At 50.4% G+C, this 22,994-nt stretch overlaps 1 protein-coding gene and 1 long non-coding RNA gene across 3 annotated transcripts in view; both read left to right on the top strand.

Annotated features, from left to right (window-relative positions):
- The window catches only part of LOC135304578 (gamma-aminobutyric acid receptor subunit alpha-3-like), a 112,230-nt gene extending 102,130 nt beyond the window's left edge, over nt 1–10,100 (top strand). For both annotated transcript variants that reach the window (XM_064427143.1, XM_064427145.1), the window contains one exon: nt 1,480–10,100. In XM_064427143.1, coding sequence (XP_064283213.1) covers nt 1,480–1,809 — 330 coding nt within the window. In that variant the 3' untranslated portion in view covers nt 1,810–10,100. The remainder of the gene's footprint in view (nt 1–1,479) is intronic.
- Nucleotides 10,101–18,851: 8,751 nt separating this feature from the next.
- On the top strand, nt 18,852–19,992 carry LOC135304101 (uncharacterized). Its single transcript, XR_010365543.1, has 2 exons — nt 18,852–18,962; nt 19,224–19,992. It is a non-coding gene; the product is annotated as an uncharacterized LOC135304101 (long non-coding RNA).
- The last annotated feature ends 3,002 nt before the right edge of the window (nt 19,993–22,994 follow it).

Raw genomic sequence — 22,994 nt, 5'->3', positions numbered from 1 at the left:
AGGAAAAGTTCATCTGCTGTGCAGAGGGAATGTGTTAACATGGCTCTAATGACCACAGAATCAGACTCAGTTAATTGTTAAAGACCATAAAATACTGTGAATATAGTCCAAACAGTGGTTTAGTCTGGTCTGGAGCCTGAAGACATCTAGACCTCCTCCTAAAAAGTTAATTTCTCTAATTGCTGTGGTGTTATTGGAGAGGAGTTTAAAGATTGCACACAAGTCTGTTTTTAGTGCCCCTCTGAAAATCCCTGTGGAAAATTCATTTCCTAAGGTAACCAGGAATATCCATGGTGACTGTAGACACAAGTAAAATGGAAGTGCAGCACTGAAAGCCAAATCCCTCTCTCCTCCTGAAGTGCTTCCCTCACAGGAACATGCATGACCATGCCCAGCAGCCCTGGGAAATGCCTGGATGAGCCTCACCTTGTGTTTCAGTTGCTGTTGAGCAGAAAAAAGTCATCCAAAGGCACACCTTGGTCTGAGTTTAGAGACCAGGGTCCCACCATGAGGCACTGCTGTGTCTGGTGCTGGCTCTTGGTGTAGCAGGAGGCACCCATGGGGTACCTGAGTGCAGATTTCATTCAGTGGCCTTCTCCTTGTAGCCTTGGGTTGCTTTATACAGCACAGTGCAGCTGGTCTCAGGTCCCTGGCAGCAGCAGGAAGATCCCCAGAGAGGGGAAACTCCTGTCATGACCCCCTAGGTCCATCTTCCTGCCTACCCATCCTCATGAACACTGAAGTGTCTGTCCCCAGCATTCACCCTCATCCCTCAGTGCATCTCATCTGACACACAGGGGCCTTTCGTGCCATCCTCTCTGCAATTTGTCCCCACTGCAGCACATATGCTGTCCCCCAGAGCCCTGTGGAGGGATTCCCTCACCTCCCGTGATTTTCAGCATCCCTTGGGTAGGAAGGCAGGAGGAAAGGTTTTCCTCTGCCCTGTAGTGCTGTGCTGAGCATTCCAGAAATCCTGGTTGGTGCAAATGCCTTCCATCTGTTCTGCATCTGACCTGGGTGGATCAAGAGGTGCTCTAAAGGGTTCCAGAAACAATTTGAACATCATTATGTTAAATCGTAAGGCATTCCTGTGAGGAACTCAGGGCATTGAAATATGGTGCAAAAATATTGCAATGCTGTTGCCCGTACTCTTAACATGGCTTTTTGCCACCAAAAATAAAATCAAGCTGTAATCCTGTGTGCTGTGTCCTCCTCTCACCTGACCCAGGAAGCAGCCAGCCAAGCAGAAAATCCAGTTCTTCCCCAAGGATGACCGCACGGGGTGTCATTCCTTTTTGCATTCTCCTTTCACAAGGTACATTCCTCCCTCCCTGGCCTCCTGCTCCTCACACCTTTCTCCACCTTCTCACCTGGACGAGCAGGTAAACTCAGAGGACAGAACGTTCTCCGTGCCGTTCTCTGCCTCTTCATCTCTATTTGTTTGTTTGTTGTTTTTTCCCCCCCTCCCACCTCCCCTAGAAAAAAGAGCCGGTGGCGCTGGCCAAGAAAACCAACAACACCTACAACATCGTTGGCACCACCTACGCCCTGAACATCTCCAAGGAACCCGGCCTGCCCACCATCTCCAAGAGTGCTGCTGCCACTGCCACTGCCACCAGCGTGCCCCCCAAGATGCCCCGCCTGGAGGAGAAGCTCCCCGAGAGCAAGAAGACCTACAACAGCGTCAGCAAGGTAGACAAGATGTCCCGCATCGTCTTCCCAGTCCTCTTTGCCATTTTCAACTTGGTCTACTGGGCCACCTATGTGAACCGGGAGTCGGCTATCAAGGGAATGATCCCCAAACAATAAAACAGGTCACACAAACCTTCCATCTGTGAGCATCATCCCAGCAGGAATTCTCCAGGGCTTTCTTCTTTTCTTGTTTTGTTTAATTATTATTGTTCAGTTGATATTATGATTATGATTATTATTTCACTCTTTTATAATGTAAACAAAACTGTGATTTTAATTTAATCCCATATATACTTTGGTTTTGTTTACTTTGATGATGAAAGCTAAAAAAAAATAATAAGGGATCATAACAAGTTGTGCCTCTAACATCTTAAGTCTGCTGTCACCCATCCAACCAAGTCCCCCTGTGCTGCCATCTCTCCTCTGCCACCTCCTGTGGTCCCCATGCTCTTCATGCCTCTGCCATTTCATGCTGTGGGGCTCCTCCTCCTCTGAGATGTGCTGCCCTGGCATGGGGGATGCTCCTGACACCTGGCTGCAGGGTGTGTCAGTCACTCAGCCAGGCTCCTTTCAGTGCCTGGCACTTCGTGCTGGGTCCTGCACCTGGGCTGTGAATTCAGGTGAGCTGGTCACCTGTGGGGACAGGGGAGCAGCCTGGCATGGGCCAGATTGTGGCCCAGGTGGGGCAATCCTACCACTGCTGTGGTCCCCAGAGCCATTGCAGGGCTGGCAGCATCTTGTAGGCATTGCAGGTCTTCTTCCTGTCTGTCTTCACCAAACCCAGCTGGTTTTGTCTCTCCAGAGCAGAAAGGTCCTGTCTGGCTGGCATCCTGCAGTCTTGGGGCAGTTCATGTTAGCAGGAATTGTGGTTCCCATCAGAGAAATCATTTTCCTCAGCATCAGTCAGGCAGAAGCTTTACAAAGCCTTGGAGGAGACGGCAGCTGTGGGGCTGCATGCACCCAGCAGCAGGACTGGGAACCACAGAGCCCCTGCTCAGGTGGATGGTCTGTCACTTTCTTATGGCCCCATCCACTTATCCTTCTCAGCAGATCCTCTCTGTCCCAGCCCCTTCTTCCAGCTTCCCCTTCCCACGGCTGCTCAGCAGCCCTCGTGGGTGCCTCAGTGCTCACACCTGGGTTTAGGCAGGGATGCTCCCTCCTCCCGTATCTGATGGGCAGCAGCACAGCCTGGGGCAGCCCAGCTCGTGTAAATCCCTGCTGCAGTGCAGGATGGTCACAGTGGGACCTGGCACAGGGATGAGCCAGGGCATGGGTGGTCCCCAAGACTCTCCCTGCCCCTGGTGAGCTGGTGCATCCTCAGCACCACGGAAAACAGCAGAAGGGGCTCTCTGGAAGAGCAGGGTGACACTGCTGTCCCACAGAGCCACCTGAGCCAGGTGCCATCCCACAAAGCAGCTGAGGTAAGGCCCAGTCTAACACTGCACACTCCTGCAAGGAGAGCCCTCCAGTGCCTTGGAGAGAGGCTTTTTCTCCCTTCCTGACCACCACAGTGGACCCAAACTGGTGTTTGTCCCTTTCCCAGCACAACGTGGTGACATCCAAGCCATCTGTTCCCGGATCCATGGGCACACTGTCCTGCAAGGATCATCCTGTGCCTGATATTCCTCGGGGCAGCACAGTCCTGCTGCCACAGAGGGGTGCACCCCCTCTTCCTTAGGCCTCCTCTGGCTGCCCCCCAGAGCTGCCCCCAGCACGTTTTGGGCTCCTGCAGCCAAGCCAAGGCCCCAGCACCCCCAGGGTGATGCCTTCAGCATTGCTTTGGGCCCTGTGCCAGGCTGAGCTTCCCCTGCCCGTGCAGGAGCAGGGCTGAGCACAAGGCACAGGATTTGCCCCACCTGGAACATCCATGGGGGATAGTCAGGATGGAGTGAGGGAGGCCAGGGCACGCTGTCCTGCAGGGGGTGGCACTGGTGCATGTCCTGCCTGTCCCTTACCAACCTCCTGGCTCAACAGCAGTGCAGTCACTCCCCCTGCCCACAGCTGAGATCTGCAGAGCAGTTTGGAGATGTTTAGCCCAGTCCCAGTCCCACAAGCACATCCACATGGCTGGCAACACTGGGAAGGAGGAACCAGACCCTGCCCCCCAAATTGCTGCTGAGGAAACCAGCTCTGTCCACATCCTCTCTCACGGTATCTGCACCCCAAACCATGTCATTTCCACAGTGCCTTCCATCCCAGGGGCTCCCTCTGGCTGGGAAGACCCAGGAGCTCTCCCACTCTGCCTGCAGCATCAGGGTGCAGGAGCAGAGGGGAGGGTGCACCACCCCAGCCCTTCTGCTGGGCAGGAAGGACATCCTGGCTGCTTTGGCACCTGGTTCTGCCTGCTGGGCATCCTGCTGCTGCTGCAGCCACCCCACTGTGACACCCCAGCTGCCCCATCACTGCCCGGACGTGTCCCCAAGCCCCCAAGGCACTCCCACACTCCCTCCAGCAGTGAGTTCCCTTCCAGTTCCCTTCCTGCCACCCTTCTGCTCCCTGGGCTCTGCACCAGGAAGGGCTACAGCTGTCTGGTTTAGAAACATTTTCTTAAATAAGCTAGATGAAGGGTCTCATAAAACATTCATGTCACTACAATACTCAGGCCTAAGTGAATGGAATAGAAACCCTACAACAAGCAAAGCCAACACAATAAAATGGTCACAAAAGTATGTTGTGTTTACTAATGGAATTACAGCAAGTTTAAATACTGCATCCAATGACTTAGCTGACTTAGCTGGCCCTGATGCAGAGGGAGTTTCCTCTGCTAGCCTGGGAATTCCCAAAAATCCCTTTTTCCCTAAGAGCTACGTTGCTGTCTGTCAGTGCCTGTTTTGTAGAGCTCTCCATAAACTGTCACAGAATCATAGAATTAATTAGGTTGGAAAAGACCTTTAGGATCCTCTAGTCCAACCTATGACCTAACACCTCCTCATCAACTTAACCATGACACCAAGTGTCACATCCAGGCTTTTTTTAAACATCCAGGGACTGTGCCTCCACCACCCCCCTGGGCAGACGATTCCAGTGCCCAGTCACTCTTTCAGTGAAGAATTTCTTTCTAACATCTAACCTAAACTTCTCCTGGCACAGCTGGAGGCTGTGTGCTCTGGTTGTGTCAGTGCTGCTGCAGAGAGAGCCCAGCCCCAGCTGAGCACAGGCACCTTCCAGGGGCTGTGCAGAGTGATGAGGGCACCCTTGGGTCTCCTTTTCTCCAGGGGAGCACCCCCAGCTCCCTCAGGGGCTCCTCTCAGGGTTTGTGTTCCCAGCCTCGTTGCCTCGTCTGGACACATTCAGGAATCTCAACATCCTTCCCAAACTGAGGGGCCAGGACTGGACACAGTAATGTGTCTCTTACCATCAGCCCCAAGCACCCTGGGACTCCTTTGCTGCCTGCCCAGGTCGGGTGGGCTCAGTGCTGAGGGCTGATGCCCAGGAGAGGGGCTGGGTCTCCTGAAGTGCTGCACACAGCAGTGGGGCAGTGCTGAGCCTCCTCCCTCCTTCCTGCAGTGATCCAGTCACCCTGGGGTGAATTCCTGCCTGTCCCTCCCCTCTTGTCCCTGCCCAGGACACTGACACTGATGTGGCTTGCCCGTGACACCCATCTGCTGGCTCTTCCACACACGGGGCCTGATAAAGGCTGCCTTCCTGTGCCTCTGGGAGCACGCCTCGAAAGCCAAGTCTGTTCCCAACCAAAGCCTGGCATGGGCTCTGAGTGTCTCTGCCAGCTGGAAGCTGAAATACCGGCATCCTTTGGTTAAAGACAACAAACCAAACAGGATTTCTAGTTTGGCTTCCAAGCAGGAAGGCATTTTGGGAAGATAGTTATAAATAAGTGGTTTAACATCTCCTGCCAGCAGACATCACAGAGAAGATAATGTTCTTTTTTTATAAAACTGTCAGTGACTCAAATTAGGACTTTTCCCTCCCAGTTAACACGAGGCTGTTGATGGGGGCTTCTTCTCAGTGCTTGCCAGGCCAGAGCTAATCCAGCATCAATTACTGCAGTTTTAGGCTTGCTGTGATAGCATATAAGGGTTCCATTTTTATAGCTGATCTGTGTAGAAATTCATCTGTATATGACCACTGATAATCTAACCCACAGTTGTGCAGAGAGTGGACACTGTGAACCTCAAGACTCCAGTATTTATTTTCTTCTGTCAAGGCCCAAACTTCCTTGACTTGAAGAGACTCTCCCAGGCAGGGATTGGAAGTCTTTTGGGGTGCTAAAAATGAGCTGTTGGTCTGTTTTGCAGCTCGCACCACCTGGAAAACACACAGTGCAGTCCTTCATTCCTGCTGGAAATGTCAGAGGGACATTTTGGCTCTGGCAGCTCACCCCTTCCCTCTTCTGAAACTGCACTTGGGAAGAGCACTGAGCCTAGGGAGGCAGGGACAGCTCCTCTGGGGTCCCTCAGCAGGCAGGGACAGCAGCATGTGGTCACTGAGGGCTCCACTTTGGTGTCAGCGTGGAGAGCATCCCTGTGGGGTGACAGGAGAGGGCTGGGCAGAGGTGGTCCCTCAGTGCCACCTGTTCTCCTAAGGGTCTGATGAAGTCACCCTCACAGAATTTTTGAAAGCTTCTCAAGCATCACCCAGCACTCAAGACAGATCTTCCCCCCTCTGCTTTGTGCACCCAGCTCAGCCCAGGCACAGCTGGCAGCACAGTGTCCCCTGTCCTGCTCCCTGCCAGCTCGGTGGCACTGGCAGCTCCTGCTCTGTTTGCTGCAGGACATCCCTGTGTGAGCAGACCCCGGGCTGTTCCCAGGCACAAGATTGTCCCCAGCCTGTCCCTGCTGGCCCATCCCAGGGGCACCAGCTGCATCCATTTCTCATCCTTGATTTCTTCTGTCAGTGTGCTGGATTCCTTCCAGCTGTCCCTGGGGGAGGATCAATCCCATCCCAGGAAAGGGTTTCTCCTGCTGCAGGTCACCTCTCCTAGGAAGAGCCTCTGCCCTGCTGAGAACCTCTGAGACCTTCAGAGGCCTGGGGCTGCTGCCTCTGCCAGGGGTCCAGGAGAGCTCTGCAGCACAGAGGTGCCCTCCCAGCAGGATTTCCTTGGGAAGGGTTTGGCAGGGATGTGCAAGTGCTCCCCTGCCATGTTCTTGGTCCTGGGAGTGGCAGAGAGCTGGGGTGGGCCTGTCCCAGGACACAGTTTCAGGCCCTCTTCCCCCAAATTTTATTCCTCCCTGGGGCCACACTTCAGCCCACCCGATCAGACACTTGTGTGGATTTTGCAGACTGCAGAGAAACATTTCCAATACTCCTGTTGAGGTTGGGGAGGGCTCAGCCAGGGCAAAGGACACATTGATGGAAACATAAACGCTCTATTAATATTAAAGTAGGACGAAAAAACACCCAAGCAACTCACCAATCCTCTCCATATCAAGCTAAACTACTTCTGAAGGTAGTTTTGGCAAGAAGCCACAGCACAGATGAGATTGATGGCTTCCAGGTATAAATATTTACTGTTTGACCTTGTTATTGTTCCATCAGCCAAAGGTTTTTACATATTTATATATTAATATATATATACATGCGTGTGTGTATATTTATGCTCACAAACTTTACATCTAAATGTCAAACCTCTTTGTCTTTGAAAGATAGAATGGCCACTTTTAATTATTTTACTCCCCTCTCATTTTCTTTGCTGAATCTTCTAGAGTGAGCTGAACCCTCCCCACTGAGCTTTGGAGGGGAATAAAGGGAGCAAGGGAGAAGAGCCTGCCCCCGCTCTGGGGGCTCAGTGCAGGCTTGTTGCACGAAGCAGGGTCAGGAAAACTTAGTCCCCAGTGTCCCAGCTGCTCCAACACAGCCCTTGTCCTGCCCTGGACACGGGCATGTTCCTGAGATGCCTTTCAACAGCTAATTGCTCCTCAGCCCATGGCACAACCAGGGAATGAGCAGGGTGAGGTCTCCACCCTCAGTCTGCTTCAGGAGGGAGCACAGCACCTGGTGGGATCCACTCCAGCTGTCCCTGGCCAGAGGAACACCTTGGCCTCTCTTGCCTAGCTTGGGGGAGTGCTGGCACCTGGCCCCTGCTTGCTGCTGCTCCAGGAGGGATGCAGGGATACCTGAGAGTGTGAGCATTGCTGCTCCAGGAGGGATGCAGGGACACCTGAGAGTGTGAGCATTGCTGGTCTGGGAGGGATGCAGGGACACCTGAGAGTGTGAGCATTGCTGGTCTGGGAGGGATGCAGGGACACCTGAGAGTGTGAGCATTGCTGCTCCAGGAGGGATGCAGGGACACCTGAGAGTGTGAGCATTGCTGCTCCAGGAGGGATGCAGGGACACCTGAGAGTGTGAGCATTGCTGGTCTGGGAGGGATGCAGGGATACCTGAGAGTGTGAGCATTGCTGGTCTGGGAGGGATGCAGGGACACCTGAGAGTGTGAGCATTGCTGGTCTGGGAGGGATGCAGGGACACCTGAGAGTGTGAGCATTGCTGGTCTGGGAGGGATGCAGGGACACCTGAGAGTGTGAGCATTGCTGGTCTGGGAGGGATGCAGGGACACCTGAGAGTGTGAGCATTGCTGCTCTAGGTGGGATGCAGGGATACCTGAGGGTGTGAGCACTGTGAGAGGTGCCAGTGGGAGCTGCTGTCCTGATCTCAGCATGAATCAGGACCACACACAGATCTCGGGTGGTCTGTGAGCAGTGGGGCCGTGCTGAGCAGCCCCTCACAGAGGCACCCAGCACCAGCTCCCTCAGCATCACCCCTGACTCAGAGGAAGCATTCAGTGAAGCTGCAATTGCACTTGTAGCTCCTCTGTTCCCTCCTCTCCTGCTGGGGAGGGCCTGTGGCACTCAGCAGGGGGGGCCTTGAGGTGTCCCAGCCAGGAGAATGAAGGATGTCACCAATTCTTGTCCTGGGTGTGTGCCTGCCTCCCATCACAGGAATCTGCTGCTTTACAGCCTTGGGTTTGGGCTGGTCCCAGCACTGGGCATGTCATCCTTCACCACGAGTGGGGTGATGCTGGTGTTTGCTCGTGAAGCTCTAGGACAAAACAGGTTCTGGCTGTTCTGTCCTGTTCTGTCCTGTCCTGCTCCTCCCTGTCCCATTCCCCACCAGGGCAGATCTCTCCTGTACAAAACTTCACCAGTTCCATCTGCCGAGAGAGGGAAGCCTGGCTTCATGTTTGCTGCACAAGCCAGGGTGCTCCCACCGTCTTTGAAGGCTCTTGGCTCTTCTCTTCAGTGCTGCTTGAAGGCTCTGTCAGCTTGATGAGACCATTGGCTCGTGTTGCACTGTGAGCTGCACTCTGTCTCCCCTGAAAAGTCTGTCGGTGCCTCCTGCCTTTCTGCAAGGCACCCAGCAAATGGAACAGCAGTCACACGTCAAATGATTTGATTTTTGCAACCACAGAACGTAGGGGCAGAGCTGGGAAACCTGAGTCTCTGCCACACTGCCTTTGCCAGGCTGCATTTAGAGTGGAAGGGTTCCTCCCTGCTGTCACGAGGGAGTTTCTCAGCCCCCCCAGTCCAGCCAGGTGGACTCGAGCATCCCGTCACCAAGCAGATTGTCACTGTCACCTGACTTGGGACAGCTGCAGGCAAATGTCCTACCTGAAGGTGAGGGCACCAGCTGCTCCTTTAGTACAGAGGGTGGCACTAGCAGCATGCCAGGGCAGCCCATCCTGAAAAAGAGCACACCCAGCACATCAGAGAACACAACCATTGTCACTGCCTCGGGTCCAGTCTGTGTCCCTGCACGTCCTCAGCTTTGTTTTCCATCTTGTGAGACTTTCTTTACTCCACTATGAGAAAGGATCTAGCTGGCAGCAGTTTAATGCATGACAATCCTGTTATTACAGCTGTAAATAAATAACATCTAGGAGGAAAAAAGCATTTTTAAAACTTTTTGTTGACTTAATTTTCACTATTGAGTAGCTGGTAGCCACTTTCTTAAGGGATTTCTCATGGAAACTGTGACCTTTATTCTCTCTATTTCTCTCTCTTCGTCTCTCTCTCTTTCTTTCTGAGATTTTTTTCTGTGTTTCAAATGCTTTTTGGTGCAATGTTCAATGCCTGTTTGTATTTTTGAATTGTATTTTTCAACCTTTGCTGGAAAAAAGAAAAAAAAAGGCCCATTCTAATTGGCAGGATTTTTAGTCCTGCCATTTTTTTCAGCTTTTAGCTTTTTCAGTAAGTTAAAGCAACAGAAAAATGCCTCAAAAATTACAGTGAAGTTCTGAGGAGAGATTAGAAAACATCAGAAAAAAGAAGTACATGAGTAAGATCAGCAAGCTGAGTGGAGGAGGAGGAGGACTCTTGTGACACCTACTAACCTCCTGATGTAGCACACAAGGTGGGACTAGACCTCTTCACTGAATTGAATCACTCTGCTGTTCCACTCTACCCACTCTCTCGAACTCCAATCAAAACAAATAAAAATTCATATTTTAAAAAAAATCTGGTTTTTGTCGTCGGTTATTTTCCCCAGGTCTGGTTCTGAAAGCCAAACCCTCTGGGCTTTGGACTGCCTGCCCATCTGGGGAGTTTGTCCCACTGACAAGCAAACAAGCCGTTAGAAAATAATATTCTGGGGGAAAGGAAAAGCTTGAGAATATTTCCTGGTGCCCACAGTGTCATGTTTAAAATGCTCTCCTTTCCAAGGGAGGGAAGTGTCCAAAGGCAGGTTGGACACTGGGGCTGGGAGCAGCCTGGGACAGTGGAAGGTGTCCCTGCCACGGCAGGGGGTGGCACTGGGTGGGCTTTCAGGTCCATTTAACCCAAATTGTCCATGGTTCAGACACCTTTCCTGCAGGACTGTTGATTGTGGCTCCCCTGTGGATATTAGGTTTACACATGTTATATTTGATGGTACATGCCATGTCCCCCAGCCGGTGTGACGTGTTCTGTGTGTGGTGTGCTGACAGAGAAGTTCAGGGTGGGGGCTTCATTTGGACACTCCACTGCACCTCTTTGGAGCCATGAGATGTTATCCCCTGTGGATATTAGGTTTACACATGTTATATTTGATGGTACATGGTATTGATGGTCCCCCAGCCGGTGTGACGTGTTCTGTGTGTGGTGTGCTGACAGAGAAGTTCAGGGTGGGGGCTTCATTTGGACACTCCACTGCACCTCTTTGGAGCCACAAGGTGTTGCATTTAGCAACTAATGCAATGAAGGATTTTCTCCCTGTGTAGAAAGATCTGAAATTAAGTAAATCTCTCCAAATTCAAAAGCAGAGGGAAAATCACCTTCAAGCAATGATGAAGTTCATCCTATTGCAGTGAGCTTGAAACTTTCAGTGTTTCCCTGGACCTTCTTCATTTTGAGTCAAAATATTGATGATTTCTCCACATCCAACATATTCAGTGAGGACTTCCCCTTTCCCCCACCTACCACTGAGAGGTGGCAAGAGAAGAAAATAACTCCAGTGAGGGCATCAGTTGTTTTCCAGGCCTGGAGAGGGAATGAAACTCCCTCCGCCTTCCCCGGATTCCCTGAGCACCATCTGTATGCTGCACCAGGGACTTGCTGGCGGGACAACATCTTCAAACATATTGCAACCTTGGACCAAAAGAAAAAAAAAAAAGAAAGAAGTTAGGCATTTGAATTTGCTGCATTCAGCTGAATCCTCCCTCTTCCTCCGAGATTCGGATGACAGAGGAGGCTTGGGAGAGCTGGGGCTCGCAGCTGCTGTGGCAGATGGAGTGTTATCATGGGTCTGAGCAGCACAAGCTGCATACTTATGGCTTCCTGAGGAAGGAGCAGGGCTTGTGGCCTCAGCAAGAGCAGCCCACCACTGTCTGAAAGCATAAAAACTCAAATCTGAAGTTTTCCCCCCTTTCCTCACCACTCCGCCAGCCCCCCTGCCTGAGTCCTTCCCTAATCAACACTGCACAGGGTTGGTCCCAGCCTGAAAAGATCTTCCTGACTCAGAAGACAAAAATAAACAGCGATGTGAAATGCTTCCTTGCATTATCACTTCTCTATTTGAACCTAGAACAAGGACCCTGAAGAGGAACAGAGTGTAATTGCAGTGTCCACAGAAAAGAAATAGTAATGAAAACAGACAGAGCCGGGAGAATTGGCAGAGAAGAGGCAGAGCTGAACAAGTATTTATTACCTCAGCACTTAGTGCTCAGGCTGACAGGTGTCTCAGGAATGCAATAGCTGGCTGTTATTATTAGGTGCTCATAACACAGAAGTGCTCAGGGTAGGGGAGGGCAGAACTGCTGACGTGTGGCTCCTGAGGTGCCAGGAGCTGGGGAGCAGATCATTCCTCCCCCAGAGAGGCCAGTGGGGATGGCTCAGCCCCACAGTGAAGGAAAGGATCCCCTCTGAGGAACAGAGACTTCCTTCTGCCTTTAGAGTGTTGCTGTTCCAGAAACCTCTTCTGCAAACCAGCTCCTCGTGAGATGGGCAAGGTCCCCAAAGCCAGCCCTCACACATTCATGGTGCCTTAGGATGGTAGCTTTTATATTTTCATATATTTGTAATCCTGCCATTCTTTAGTGTAGAACTCTAAACTCCATGTACAGTGTGAGCTGCTGCTTTCCCATTTAGGGCAGACACAGCAATTCCTCTCCAGGCCTGGCAATCAAGGACTCCTCACTGCCTCAGAACAGAGAGATGGAAACAAAAATTAGTTGGGGGGAGCAAACCTGGGGTCAATGACTTCATTACCTGAAGCTGGAATTGAAAGATTAACCCCCAATATGCAAATGGACCAAACTTATAAAAATGTGACAACCCCTGACCTGTCATCCATTTTGGGTGTAGCCCCTGGGGGGGCTTTGTCTGCCTTAAATGTACCTGAAGGCCCTCCAATAAACAGAACTGCTTTTATTTCTCTAATTTTGTCTGGCCTCTGTTTTTAGGAAGCCCCATAAAGGCTTCATTTGGAGTGGTATGATCAAAAATGCCAGCACCAAGGCAGGGTTCCTCCTGCAGAAGGAGCTCTTTTCTCTGCTTCCTTCCCCCTCTGAGCCAGGTGGGTCCAACACTGCACGACTCCCATCTGCAGGGCTCTTCCCAGAACTATTGATGCTGAATGATTTTTGCCTTTTTTTCTTTTGTATATTCTCTCTATTCTTTACACACGTATTTGTAGCCTACGTATTCATAGCTAGTTTTCCCTACCTTTATACTACCCTCACAGGCAAAAAGACAAAACACTCTGCAAGGCTGCAAAACAGCTCTTCGAGACATATTTTGATAAAGTTCAGTTTTCATCTGAGTGGGGAGGATTTAGAGAGGGGGAAATTACCTCACATCTTATATGTCTAATTGGTGATTTTTGTCAATTATTCTAATTTGCTAAACTTCTAAAACTGTATTCACCCCATGAGAGGGGTGAGCATTTTGTGGATATTTTCCATGTCTGCTCTTGCAAGCCTCCAGTAAAGACCATAAAGCATTTATATCACCTCCTATATTAACATTATCTCAAAAACATGTATTTTATTTCAAGGTTCTTTCAGGCATCACTGTGGCTGTGCTGGCTGCCCTGTAAGCAAACACTTCTTTATCCCACAGTTCCTCCTGACCCAATGCATCCATCAGCAGCCTGTCAGCAGGAAAACACAGCTGGAGACTTTGTGGTTTCCCCTGTGCACAGGGCAGGATTGTGTATTCCCGGGATCCATTCTCTCCTCAGCAGCTGCAGAGGCTGCTCAGGGCATCCTCACATGGCTGAGGTGGGAACAGCTCCCGTGGCCTTTCCTGTGTCCCACCATGTCCCCTTTCCACCCTTGGGGGGGTGAGGTGAGAGCAGCAGCCAGAACAGACCAGTGGGAAATGGATTTGTAGAAAAAGTCTCAAAACTCGACAGAAGGCTCACACGGTGTGCATCTGTGTGCAAACTTTGACATCAGAAATGCTGACTTAGAAATGCCATGGAATAGGACAGGCATTGCTGAGAGAGACATGGAGCTAGAAACAAGTTTCAAAGGATGGCCTTGTAAATAAGAGTAGATACTTTGGAGAAGTAGAACTATGGAAGATGTATTGTATTAGGACCCATGAGGAGTAATTTTAGATGATTGGCTTTAAGGTGTTTGCAGTATGGTGTGGCAAAAGCTGATAGGCCAAGAAACACTTACAGTGTATTGTGATTAAGAAATAGTTGGCTTCTGATTGTGATGGCATAAATTATAACATCTATATTGTCTCACCCTTCTCATGAGACTGAAAATGGAATAAAATACCTCTCAGTTCCCTCATCTCTGGGTCAGGAAAGGGTTTAATCCAACAACCCCCCTCCGTGGTGCCTCCGTGTCCTTCAGGGGCAGGGAGATGTCCCCTCGTCCCCCCAAGGCACAGCAGGGTGAGCAGGGCACTGATGACCTGCAGTGCTGGGGGTGGGTGTCAGCCACGGCTGAGCCCTTCATCCCACAGCCACAGGGATGGCTTCAGGGGAAGCAGGAGCTGCTCCAGCCCTGCTCTGACCCCAGGCAAAAGGAGTGGGGAGCTCCTCAGGTCTCTTCCTTGGACAGCTCTGCAGCATTTCCAGCAAAGCTGGTGTTTACCCCGTGTTGTTGTGGGCCCTGCTGCAGGGAAGGGTCCAGGTGGGGTTCAGGCCTCCCCTACCCCTCACCCCAGGGCTGCAGAGGGGTCCTGCAATGGGGATCTGGCTGGCACAGCCACAGGACACTCAGGTGGCACTGGGGACTCAGCCAGCCTGGGAACAGCAGGGACCCTGTGTAGTTATGATATTTTATGAAAAATCCCTTCTTAGGATTTTTCCCCTCCTGAGAGCTGAGGGTCTCAGGAGAGAAATGTAAACAATAACTGTCTGCTGCTGTGGAATGCCACAGGTGCATCTTCCATTGGTCCATGTGGATTGTTTTCAATTAGTGACCAAAATCACAGGCACCTGTGCCAAGGCTGTGAGCAGTCACAGGATTTTGTTATGTATTTTATTCTATTCTTGTTCTTTGTAGCTTTCTGATCATTCTTCTCTCTCTGTTCTTTTAGTATAGTTTTAATGTAGTATTTTAATATAATATATAACATTATAAATCAGCCCTCTGAGAAAAATGGAGTCAAGCCTCGTGTCCTCACACTTGGAGCATCCACCGCAACAACCCTGAGCCAACAGGGCTGTGCCACCCCCATCACCACCACATCTGGCAGGCAGAGAGAAAATCTCTGAAAAACAGCCCCTAGGGGATTTTCTTCTGAAGGGGAGAGGTGCAGGAGCTGGCTGAGCTTTAGGTACTTTATGAAAGTGCTTTGGGATGCCCCATAAATAGCAGTGGAGGCAGTGGCAGCAGCAGTTTGGGAGGAGCAGGACTGCAGCAGGAATAGTCCAAGGACATCAGGGAGGACAAGCTGGTAGGAAAAAGCAGTATTTTCTTTATTACACAGAGAGCACAGCTGGGGAAAAGAAGCCAGGTTTTCCGGTCTATAAACTCTCCGTGGGATGTGGTGCTGTAAACTCCAGGCTTAGAGCTGAGAACAGGTCTAGGGAAAGTCTGTTCATGAGGCAATCAGAAGGCAAAGGCTCCCAGCTCCCAGCAAAGTGGCAACTTGCTTGAAAGGAGAAAGATGCTTCTTGGGATTTTGTGAAGAATAAGAGACAAAATAATATTGCTGAGGTTATCCAGGAAAAAAACACTTATAAACAAAACAAAACAAAAGAAAAACCAACAAAACAAAACAAAACAACCAGGCAGTGATCTGGATTTTTAAAAAGATACAGAAATCAGTATAATATAGAAAACTCTGAAGTCAACACAGAATTTTGTCAGCATATTCAGGCTGTACACTTACCCAAGAAGCCTGGGAGCAGTCAGTCTGTGGTCTGACCCCAGCCCAGCCATACATCAGCCCAGACGTGTGCTGGAAATGACCATAACTCACCTGCCCCTCTCCCAGCATCCAAAGGAAGCTGCTTAGGCTCCTCTTGTGATTTCTATTTGCCACAGTGAATTTTTCATGTCTGTGGCTGACTGTAATCCCCAGTTTGCCTGTAAAACTAGCCTTTGCCTTTTTACTGCTTTATTGCATAAATCAGGAGGGGTGGTGAGACAGGATTGATAAGGAGGATTTATTATGCTTGAATAACCATCTACGAGCACTCATTGTGAGGGACTCCCCCTCCTTCCTCTGGAGAGCAGCTGCTGCCAGAACACAGTCCTTGTCAAGTGTGAGCACTCCATCAGCTGGGACTGGGGAACCTCACTCACAGCCCCATCGTGGGGAGAAGGTTGGGTTCACCTCGCTGTGGTCTCACAGGATCACTGAATGCTCTGGGTTGGAAGGGACCTTAAGGATCATCTCATTCCAACCCCCAACAAGGGCAGGAACACTTTCCACTGGAGCAGGGTGCTCAGAGCTCCATCCAGCCTGGCCTTGGGCACTCCCAGGGCTGGTGTGACACAAAGGGAAGCATCTCTAAGCAACTTCCCCTGTCCCAGAGATGTAGAGGTTGATTTATGGGGAAAGAGCCCTGAGGTGGGGGCCTGTCACCACAGATGTCCCAGGTAAGGAGCAGAGATGTGCAGAGCTCCCTGCTTGGTGAGGATGCTGCAGGGCCATGGGGAGCTCGGGGTGGCCAGAAGTTAATTTCACCCACAGCAGCCACTCCTTTCCCTTTTGGGTGGCCATGCATGCAGTGCAGTGCAAACCTGGGGTCAGCATCCCACTGGGAACACCAGTGCCTGTCTGCTGGGCTGAGCAGGCAGCTGGGTGGAAAAGTCAGGGTGGAAATCAAGTCCTTTTGTCACAGGGCAGCTCTCCTTCAAGGCACACAGAGAGGAGCTCAACACATTTGGTGGCTTTTACAGAATTATTGCTGGGGAGTTGGGTGACATTTTCCTTCCCTTGCTAAGTTTAGAGAGCAATTGTTGTGCTGCTTGTTTGGGCTTTTTGCAATCCTGCTGTCTGGGGACCTCATTTGCATAATTTTTTCGGGTCTTGGCTAATAATGACGTCATGTCAAACCAATTCATTCTGCTGGACTGAGAGTGGGCTTCGTCGTCATGGTAACTTTTGATTTGGAGGCTTGCAGGAAAGAGACAGGTAAGTGCTTGAAATTGCCATATTTCAGCATGGTTTCAAATGCCTTGGACATCTGACGCCCATTTTCCGTAAATGAAATTTCAAGCCTTGTTGAAGCACTTTGTAAACAAAATTCATTTATTGCCTGGAGAAAATGGAGGGGAATTTAGTTGCAGAGAATACTTTTAGGAAAAAAAAAATTAAGGTTTCATGAAGCACTCTACAAAATAATGGGAGTTAAACACAAGCAGAATGTGCTTTGTTCCCCAAACCCAGCCCTGGAGAGAAGTGATCCTTTCCCTGTGAGAAGACAAAGTCCAGTGGCTCTCAGGGCTAGTCCAGCAAGGCAACTTTAATGCTGCGGGAAGTAATTAAGAGGGACAGAAGCAGCTCTGATGGGAGCAATTTCTAATTAGTTTCAAATGCATCCCCCACAAGCGTGCTCTGTTCTACCTAGTCTGAATCAATGAGCCTCTCTGTTCCCAAAATTTGGGTCAATGTGTACTATATTAGTCAAAATACTCTGGAAGCTGAGATGTTCATTCAGAGCTGGATATCACCATGCCTGTTTGGAGCTGTGATTATGAGTGTTTGTGGCTTCTCTGAAATCAAACAGGAATGATGATCCCCTCTGGACACAAGTTACTCTGGGCTGGGCCTGTAGGGGGACATTTCCAGCCAGGAGGCCCTGGGCTTCTGAAGAAAGGTTCCCAGTTTGTAAAATCAGCCAGAGCTGTACAGAGCTGATTTCCTCTCAGGTAGAGCCTGAGACAAGAGATGCAGGACTCCAGGCAGCTCTTCAAAATGCAGTTTATTGTACCCAAGACGTTGCAGCACTCCAGGGTCCTGGTGACAGAGCCACGTCTGCAGCTGCCAGCTCCAGCTGCAGGCAAGCCTGAAACACTTTAGTTTTGGTCATAATGCATTATATATTTTTCTGTGCTGTGCATCTTCATACATAACAACCATCAATGCTTTACTATTACCTATTGCATATCATAACTACTATCATTACCATATTATGGTCAATACTGTCCAATCTCATGAGTTAGTATGTTACAGTTTAAGCTTAAAGTTGTTTTTTCAGTTTTCTTGCAGTGGAAAATTCTTAAACCTTTTTTCTACTTGCCACATCGACATGTCTTGTTTGCCTGTGGAATATTTCTGCTTGGTGAAAATGTGGTTTTGTTTCTGGTCAGCTTATCCTTTGCTCTAAATCATAAAACCTCTTTCCAACTCAATATAACCTTTGTTTTCTTAGCTGTCCAGTAAGACAGGCTGAGCAATCCTCAATTTACACATCTATTTATTCTTCTATATCAAAACCTGCTTCCATCTCTATTCTGCTCTCAGGTTCTACATTCAGAGAGCTTTCTGCCAAGCACACATAGCTGTGAAACTTTCCTGTCAAACTTTCATCCTTCCCAGCCCTCTCCAAGTGAAAGTCAGCCTGCACCCGAAGGCATCCCAGGGAAGGCAACGCTCAGCAATTGGCACCTGCATCCAGCCAGGGCTGGATGTTGGAGCCTTTGGTTCTGCAGCCCCTAAATGTTCTCTGGGGGGACATCCAGGGTCTGTGAGTGCAGCTGTTTGGCCAGCCACGCTGTGAAAGGAGCTCCTGGTGCATTGCTGTTACCAGGAGCTGGGTGCAGCCTTCATCCAAACCCTCTTCAGCATAATTTATATATTCCCCTGAGTGTCTCTCCCTTCCCCTTTCCGTGTCTCCCCTGAAGTGTCCTTCCATAATTTGTATGTTCCCTTGAAGTGCTCTGTCTCTTCCTTTGCTTGGAACAGGGTGGCCACATGGGGGAACTTCCCTCCAAAGCTCAAACAATCTCCTGACACTTAAACCATTGCTTAGAAAATGTCATTTTCTTCAAGGCAGGTGGCAAAAGAAATTGTTTAATCTCAACTGCAACTGGTGGTTTGGGGAGGGAGGGGGATAACGAGAGGAAATTAAGTGTTCAGAGTCAGTTTGGACAGGGCTTGGAGCAACCTGGTGTGGTGGAAGGAGGTCCTGATGGTGTCTAAGGTGCTCTCCAGCCCAGCCCATGCTGTGATTCTGTGACTTTAAGAGAGCCAGGTGGGTCTGCAGAAATGCCCAGCCCTGGTGCAGCTCGTTGAGCCCCACAGCTGCCCCGGGAGGCAGAGGCTCCAGGTGGGGAACGTTTAGGACATGGCTGGAGCACAGAGGTGTCTGGGAGAGGACTGCAGCTGGTGCAGGGCTGGAACTGTTCTGGGTCAGGGTCCTGCTCCAGCCCCAGGGGGGTTCAAAGCCCTTCCTGGGAGTTGCACCAGCCCTGGTGAAGGACAGAGGTTTGTGGTGGTGGGGAGGGGGCTCTGGGGGCTGTGACCCCAGTCCCAAACTGGGGCTGGGCTTCTTGGGCTGGAGCCTGTCCCTGGCGTGCAGAGGAGGGCCTGAAATGGAAACATTTTGGGAAAAGAAGGAAAGGAGGGGGTTTGAATGGCTCCAACCCTTCTCCATGTGATTTTTCTCAAACCTTCAGAGCAGTTGTTGCTTCTTTTGGTGGTGGGAGCTATTCAGGGAATTTGAACTGAATTTTTGTACCACTTTAGGTGCCTAGAAATTGCATTTATTCAAAGGAAATAAGTCATTTGCTGAAAACACACTGTTCTGCTATGCAAAGGAGAAAAGGCAGGTATTCCTAAAATTAACCCAATGCCAGTGCAAGTCTTTGCTGGGCTCCCAGTCTGCAGGCACTAAACTGGGAGAGCCCAAAGCCTTATCTAAAGAGTGTCTGATTTCTGACAGCACTCAAAGAGCAGATGCCTCCTGTATTCTTGAGTTCTGTGTCACTCTCATGCATCTCACAGATCCTCACCAGAGCTCTCTCCCAGTGCTCTGTGATGCAGACACCTGCCTGTAGGAGCCACATCCTGGTGTTTAATTTTGTTCCCCTTCTGTTGGGAGGCTGGGGGGCCCTCACTGCTCTCTGCAGCTTCCTGGGGAGGGGAAGGAGGAGCTGAGCTCTTCTCCCTGCTACCCAGTGATGGTGGAGTGGCTCAAAGCTGTTCTAGGAGGGGTTCAGAATGAACATTAGGAGCATTTCTTTCAGAATGAACATTAGGAGCATTTCTTTCCAGAGAGAGTGGTCAAACACTGGAGCACCTTCCTGGAGAGCTGCTGGATGCCCCAAGCCTGTCAGTGTTTGAGAGCTGTTTGGACAATGGCCTTAATAATTGTTTTCATTTTTGGTCAGCCTTGAAGTGGTCATGGAGTTGGACTAAAGGATTGTTGTTGGTCCCTTTGGACTGGAAATTTCTGATTAAAACTCCTGATGGATTGTTCTGTGATTTGGTCTTGAACTCATCAGTGACACAGAAAGGAGTTTCTTGTTTTAATTGTGGTATAAAACCCCCACTTTATTTAGGTTTGGGGGCTCTGGTTTTCCCTTCCATTTGATGTCTCCTTGCATGCTTTCATTAGAAGAGAAGTTACACCCTTGGTCTGTGCCCATCCTGTGCCTGCCCCTCACAACACCCTTGGATTGTGTGCACCATTTTAAAGAATCACAGAATGCTTTGGGTTGGAAGGGGCTGAAAGAACATCTCAATTCAGTCCCTGTGGGCAGGGACACCTTCCACCAGAGCAGGAGTTATTCCCAACTGAAATATCCCGCTCCTGGGGGCTGAGGGAGCCAAGGGCTCTGCACAGAGGCCCCCCAGCCACAATCCCCAGGCAGGAGCTGGGTGCAGCCCCAGCTCTGGGGAGAGCTCCCCCCTGCCTGGCTCTGACAGGCTGCACAGCCTGACTCACTCCGGGGCTCCCTCAGCTCCTGGAGAGAGCTACAGGAGATCAGAGCTGGGTTTGGGCAGTTCTGTGTTTGGCAGGAGCCCTCTGGAAGGGAATTGCCACAGAGTGAGGTTTCTGTCACTGGGGACAGACGAGAGCTCCATGGGGACAGTGGCAGTGCCCGGAGGTGCTGTCCTCTGCCCTGACCCAGCTCCCCAGCTCTGCTGGGGCTGTCACTGCTCTGCTGAGGCTTTTCCCCCTCCCTTTGCCCTTGCTCTGCTCAGCTGGGGCTCCCCAAGCTCAAGCTGAAGGATTTCCATTGTCCTGCTCCCAACTGCTGCCTGCCAGTCGTGCCCAACTCCCGTGCAGGGGGTTCTGAAGATGTAGATAAATATTTCCTGAGAGCAGAGTTCACTTTATTAGCGATCAGCACAGCTTTTCAGGGACAAAACATGGATTTAGAGCTTAATCCCTGGTTCCTGCTGTGTTGCAAGCTCTCTCTAAAACCTTTATGGACACCAAGGCCATTCTGGAGTTTCAAAGTTAACCAGTCCCTCTCTCCCCTGCATGTGAACGCCAGGAGGATTAGAGAATCAAAGCCCCAGTTGTGAATATATTCTGGTTCTCAGGTGTCTCCCTGCCTTGCACCTCTGGTGTGGCATGACTCCAAACCTTCCTCGCTTATTTCCTGTGCTCAAAGCTGGAGCTGGTCAGGGAAAATCAAAACAATCACAACCCTCCCGATGCATGAATATGCTGTAAACAAAAGGGACAGTGATTTTCAGCATAAATAAATATTAATTTGGGGGTTTTTTGGAAGCTTTTCATTTATTTGCCATCTGCGATTCTGCTGATTAAAAAATCATCCCATCATCCAATCCAAGACAGCAAAGGTCTGGCTGGGGCTTGGCTGGCTCGCTCTGTGGCACAGAGATCACTCTGGAGGCAGATGAACCCTATGGTTAATTTGTGCCTAACACGCTGAAAATGGCTCATCAAAAATATCAGAAAAAGAGCTAAAAATTTGCCAGGGAGAATTCAACCAACAGAGTGAGACCCCAGTGCAGGGTTCACATCCCCTTTAGCAGTGGGGGCTCAGAGCAGCAAAGCTCTTCCTTGGAATTGCACTTTCCTAGCTTTGCCTGAAGTTCTGGAAATATCCTCTAAACACAGTAATTTGATGTTGGAGAGAGAGAGAGAGGGGAGAAAACACAAAAGATGACCAGCAAAGTACATGTGCAAGGAAAGAAAAATCAGCGGACAAAAGGCTTTCCTCTGCCAGCAGTCAAACCATTCAGGCAGCCACAATAGCTGCTCCCTCCTCATCCTGTGCACCCAGCTCTGTGCATTGGTGGTTATTATCTCGCCTGGACCAGACTGGTGTTGACAAACACCAGCCCAGGTAGCTTTGATTTTCCGTGTGTGCCCGGGCAGGGGGAGCTTCAGCTGCCCCTCGCTGCCTGCTCCTCTTGCTGCCCTTGCCCTGCTTTGTTCCCGTGGAACAGAGAGCTGGATGGTGGCAGAAGATAAATTAAGGGTTTGAAGCACTACGAGGACAATTGGGGACAGTGCAGGGGAGAGCTGAGGGCTCCTTCAGGGGCTCTGGGTTTGGGGAGCTTTGGCTGGCGAGGCAGCAGGTCCTCAGGAGAGGAGGGAGAGAGCTGCAGCCAGGCAGCCGTGGTGGTGGCTGCTGCCATCAGCTGTCCTGTCACTGGCTGCCCAGATAAGGGAACCTGACAGCAAAGGCTTTTCTGGCTCCACTTCTCCATCCTGAGCTGCTGTGGGAAGCAAATCCCAGCCCTGCCAAGGGAGGGGGGGAGTGAGAGCCTGGAAAGCAAATAGACAGAGGACAAGGGTAAATCGTGAGAGCTGACTGAAACACGGAGGGTTCTGGAAAGGGAACAAGGGTCCAGCACCTGCCCCCTTCCTTAGCACCTCCTCTGGAAGATGGGAAAAGAGGCACAGCAAGAAGCTGGCTTTACCTGCCGTGGCTTCTTGCAAAATGTGCAGTTACTGTGCAGACCTCCTGCCTTACTTTCTTGGGAAGGAGATTTCTGAGGAGGACAATGGCTGATGAGAGCAGTGCAGGGTTCCTTGGTGCTAAGGGCACATGCTGGAGGTAAGGATTATTCCTTCCATTACACGGCTGGGGAGCTGAGCACTGAGAAATCCCCCGCAGGCTCCAATCAAGACAGCTGAGAGCTGCAAACAGCCCCAGACCACGATATTTCTCAATGGAAAATGCTGCTTCTCGGGATGGGATGAGAGGCTGAAAATCACCAGGACACCTGGATGGCAAGAAATAGCAGCGTGGAGGGGGAGAACAGAAAAACCCACAGAGTCAAGTCACTGTCATTAATTTAATGTTTATTAGATGTGCTGGGAGGCTGAGTGGTCCATAGGTTTCCCTTCTGTGCTACTGTTCCCAGAGCACTCTGTTTATTCTTTAGGCCAGGTTTGGAGAAAGCTTTTACCTCCCCAAAACCAGCCTTGGTGTCAATGTAAAATGAGATCATTACTTTCTTGCTGGCAGAGTGGTGTGAAACAATGGTGACTCAAAAAATAGTAATCTCTATAAAACCAAGGCCTGGTCT

The sequence above is a fragment of the Passer domesticus genome, chromosome 7 (genome assembly GCF_036417665.1).
Source record: "Passer domesticus isolate bPasDom1 chromosome 7, bPasDom1.hap1, whole genome shotgun sequence".
Lineage (NCBI taxonomy): Eukaryota > Metazoa > Chordata > Aves > Passeriformes > Passeridae > Passer > Passer domesticus.
The sequence above is the reverse complement of the archived record's forward strand: the minus strand, read 5'-3'. Positions and strand labels throughout refer to the sequence as shown.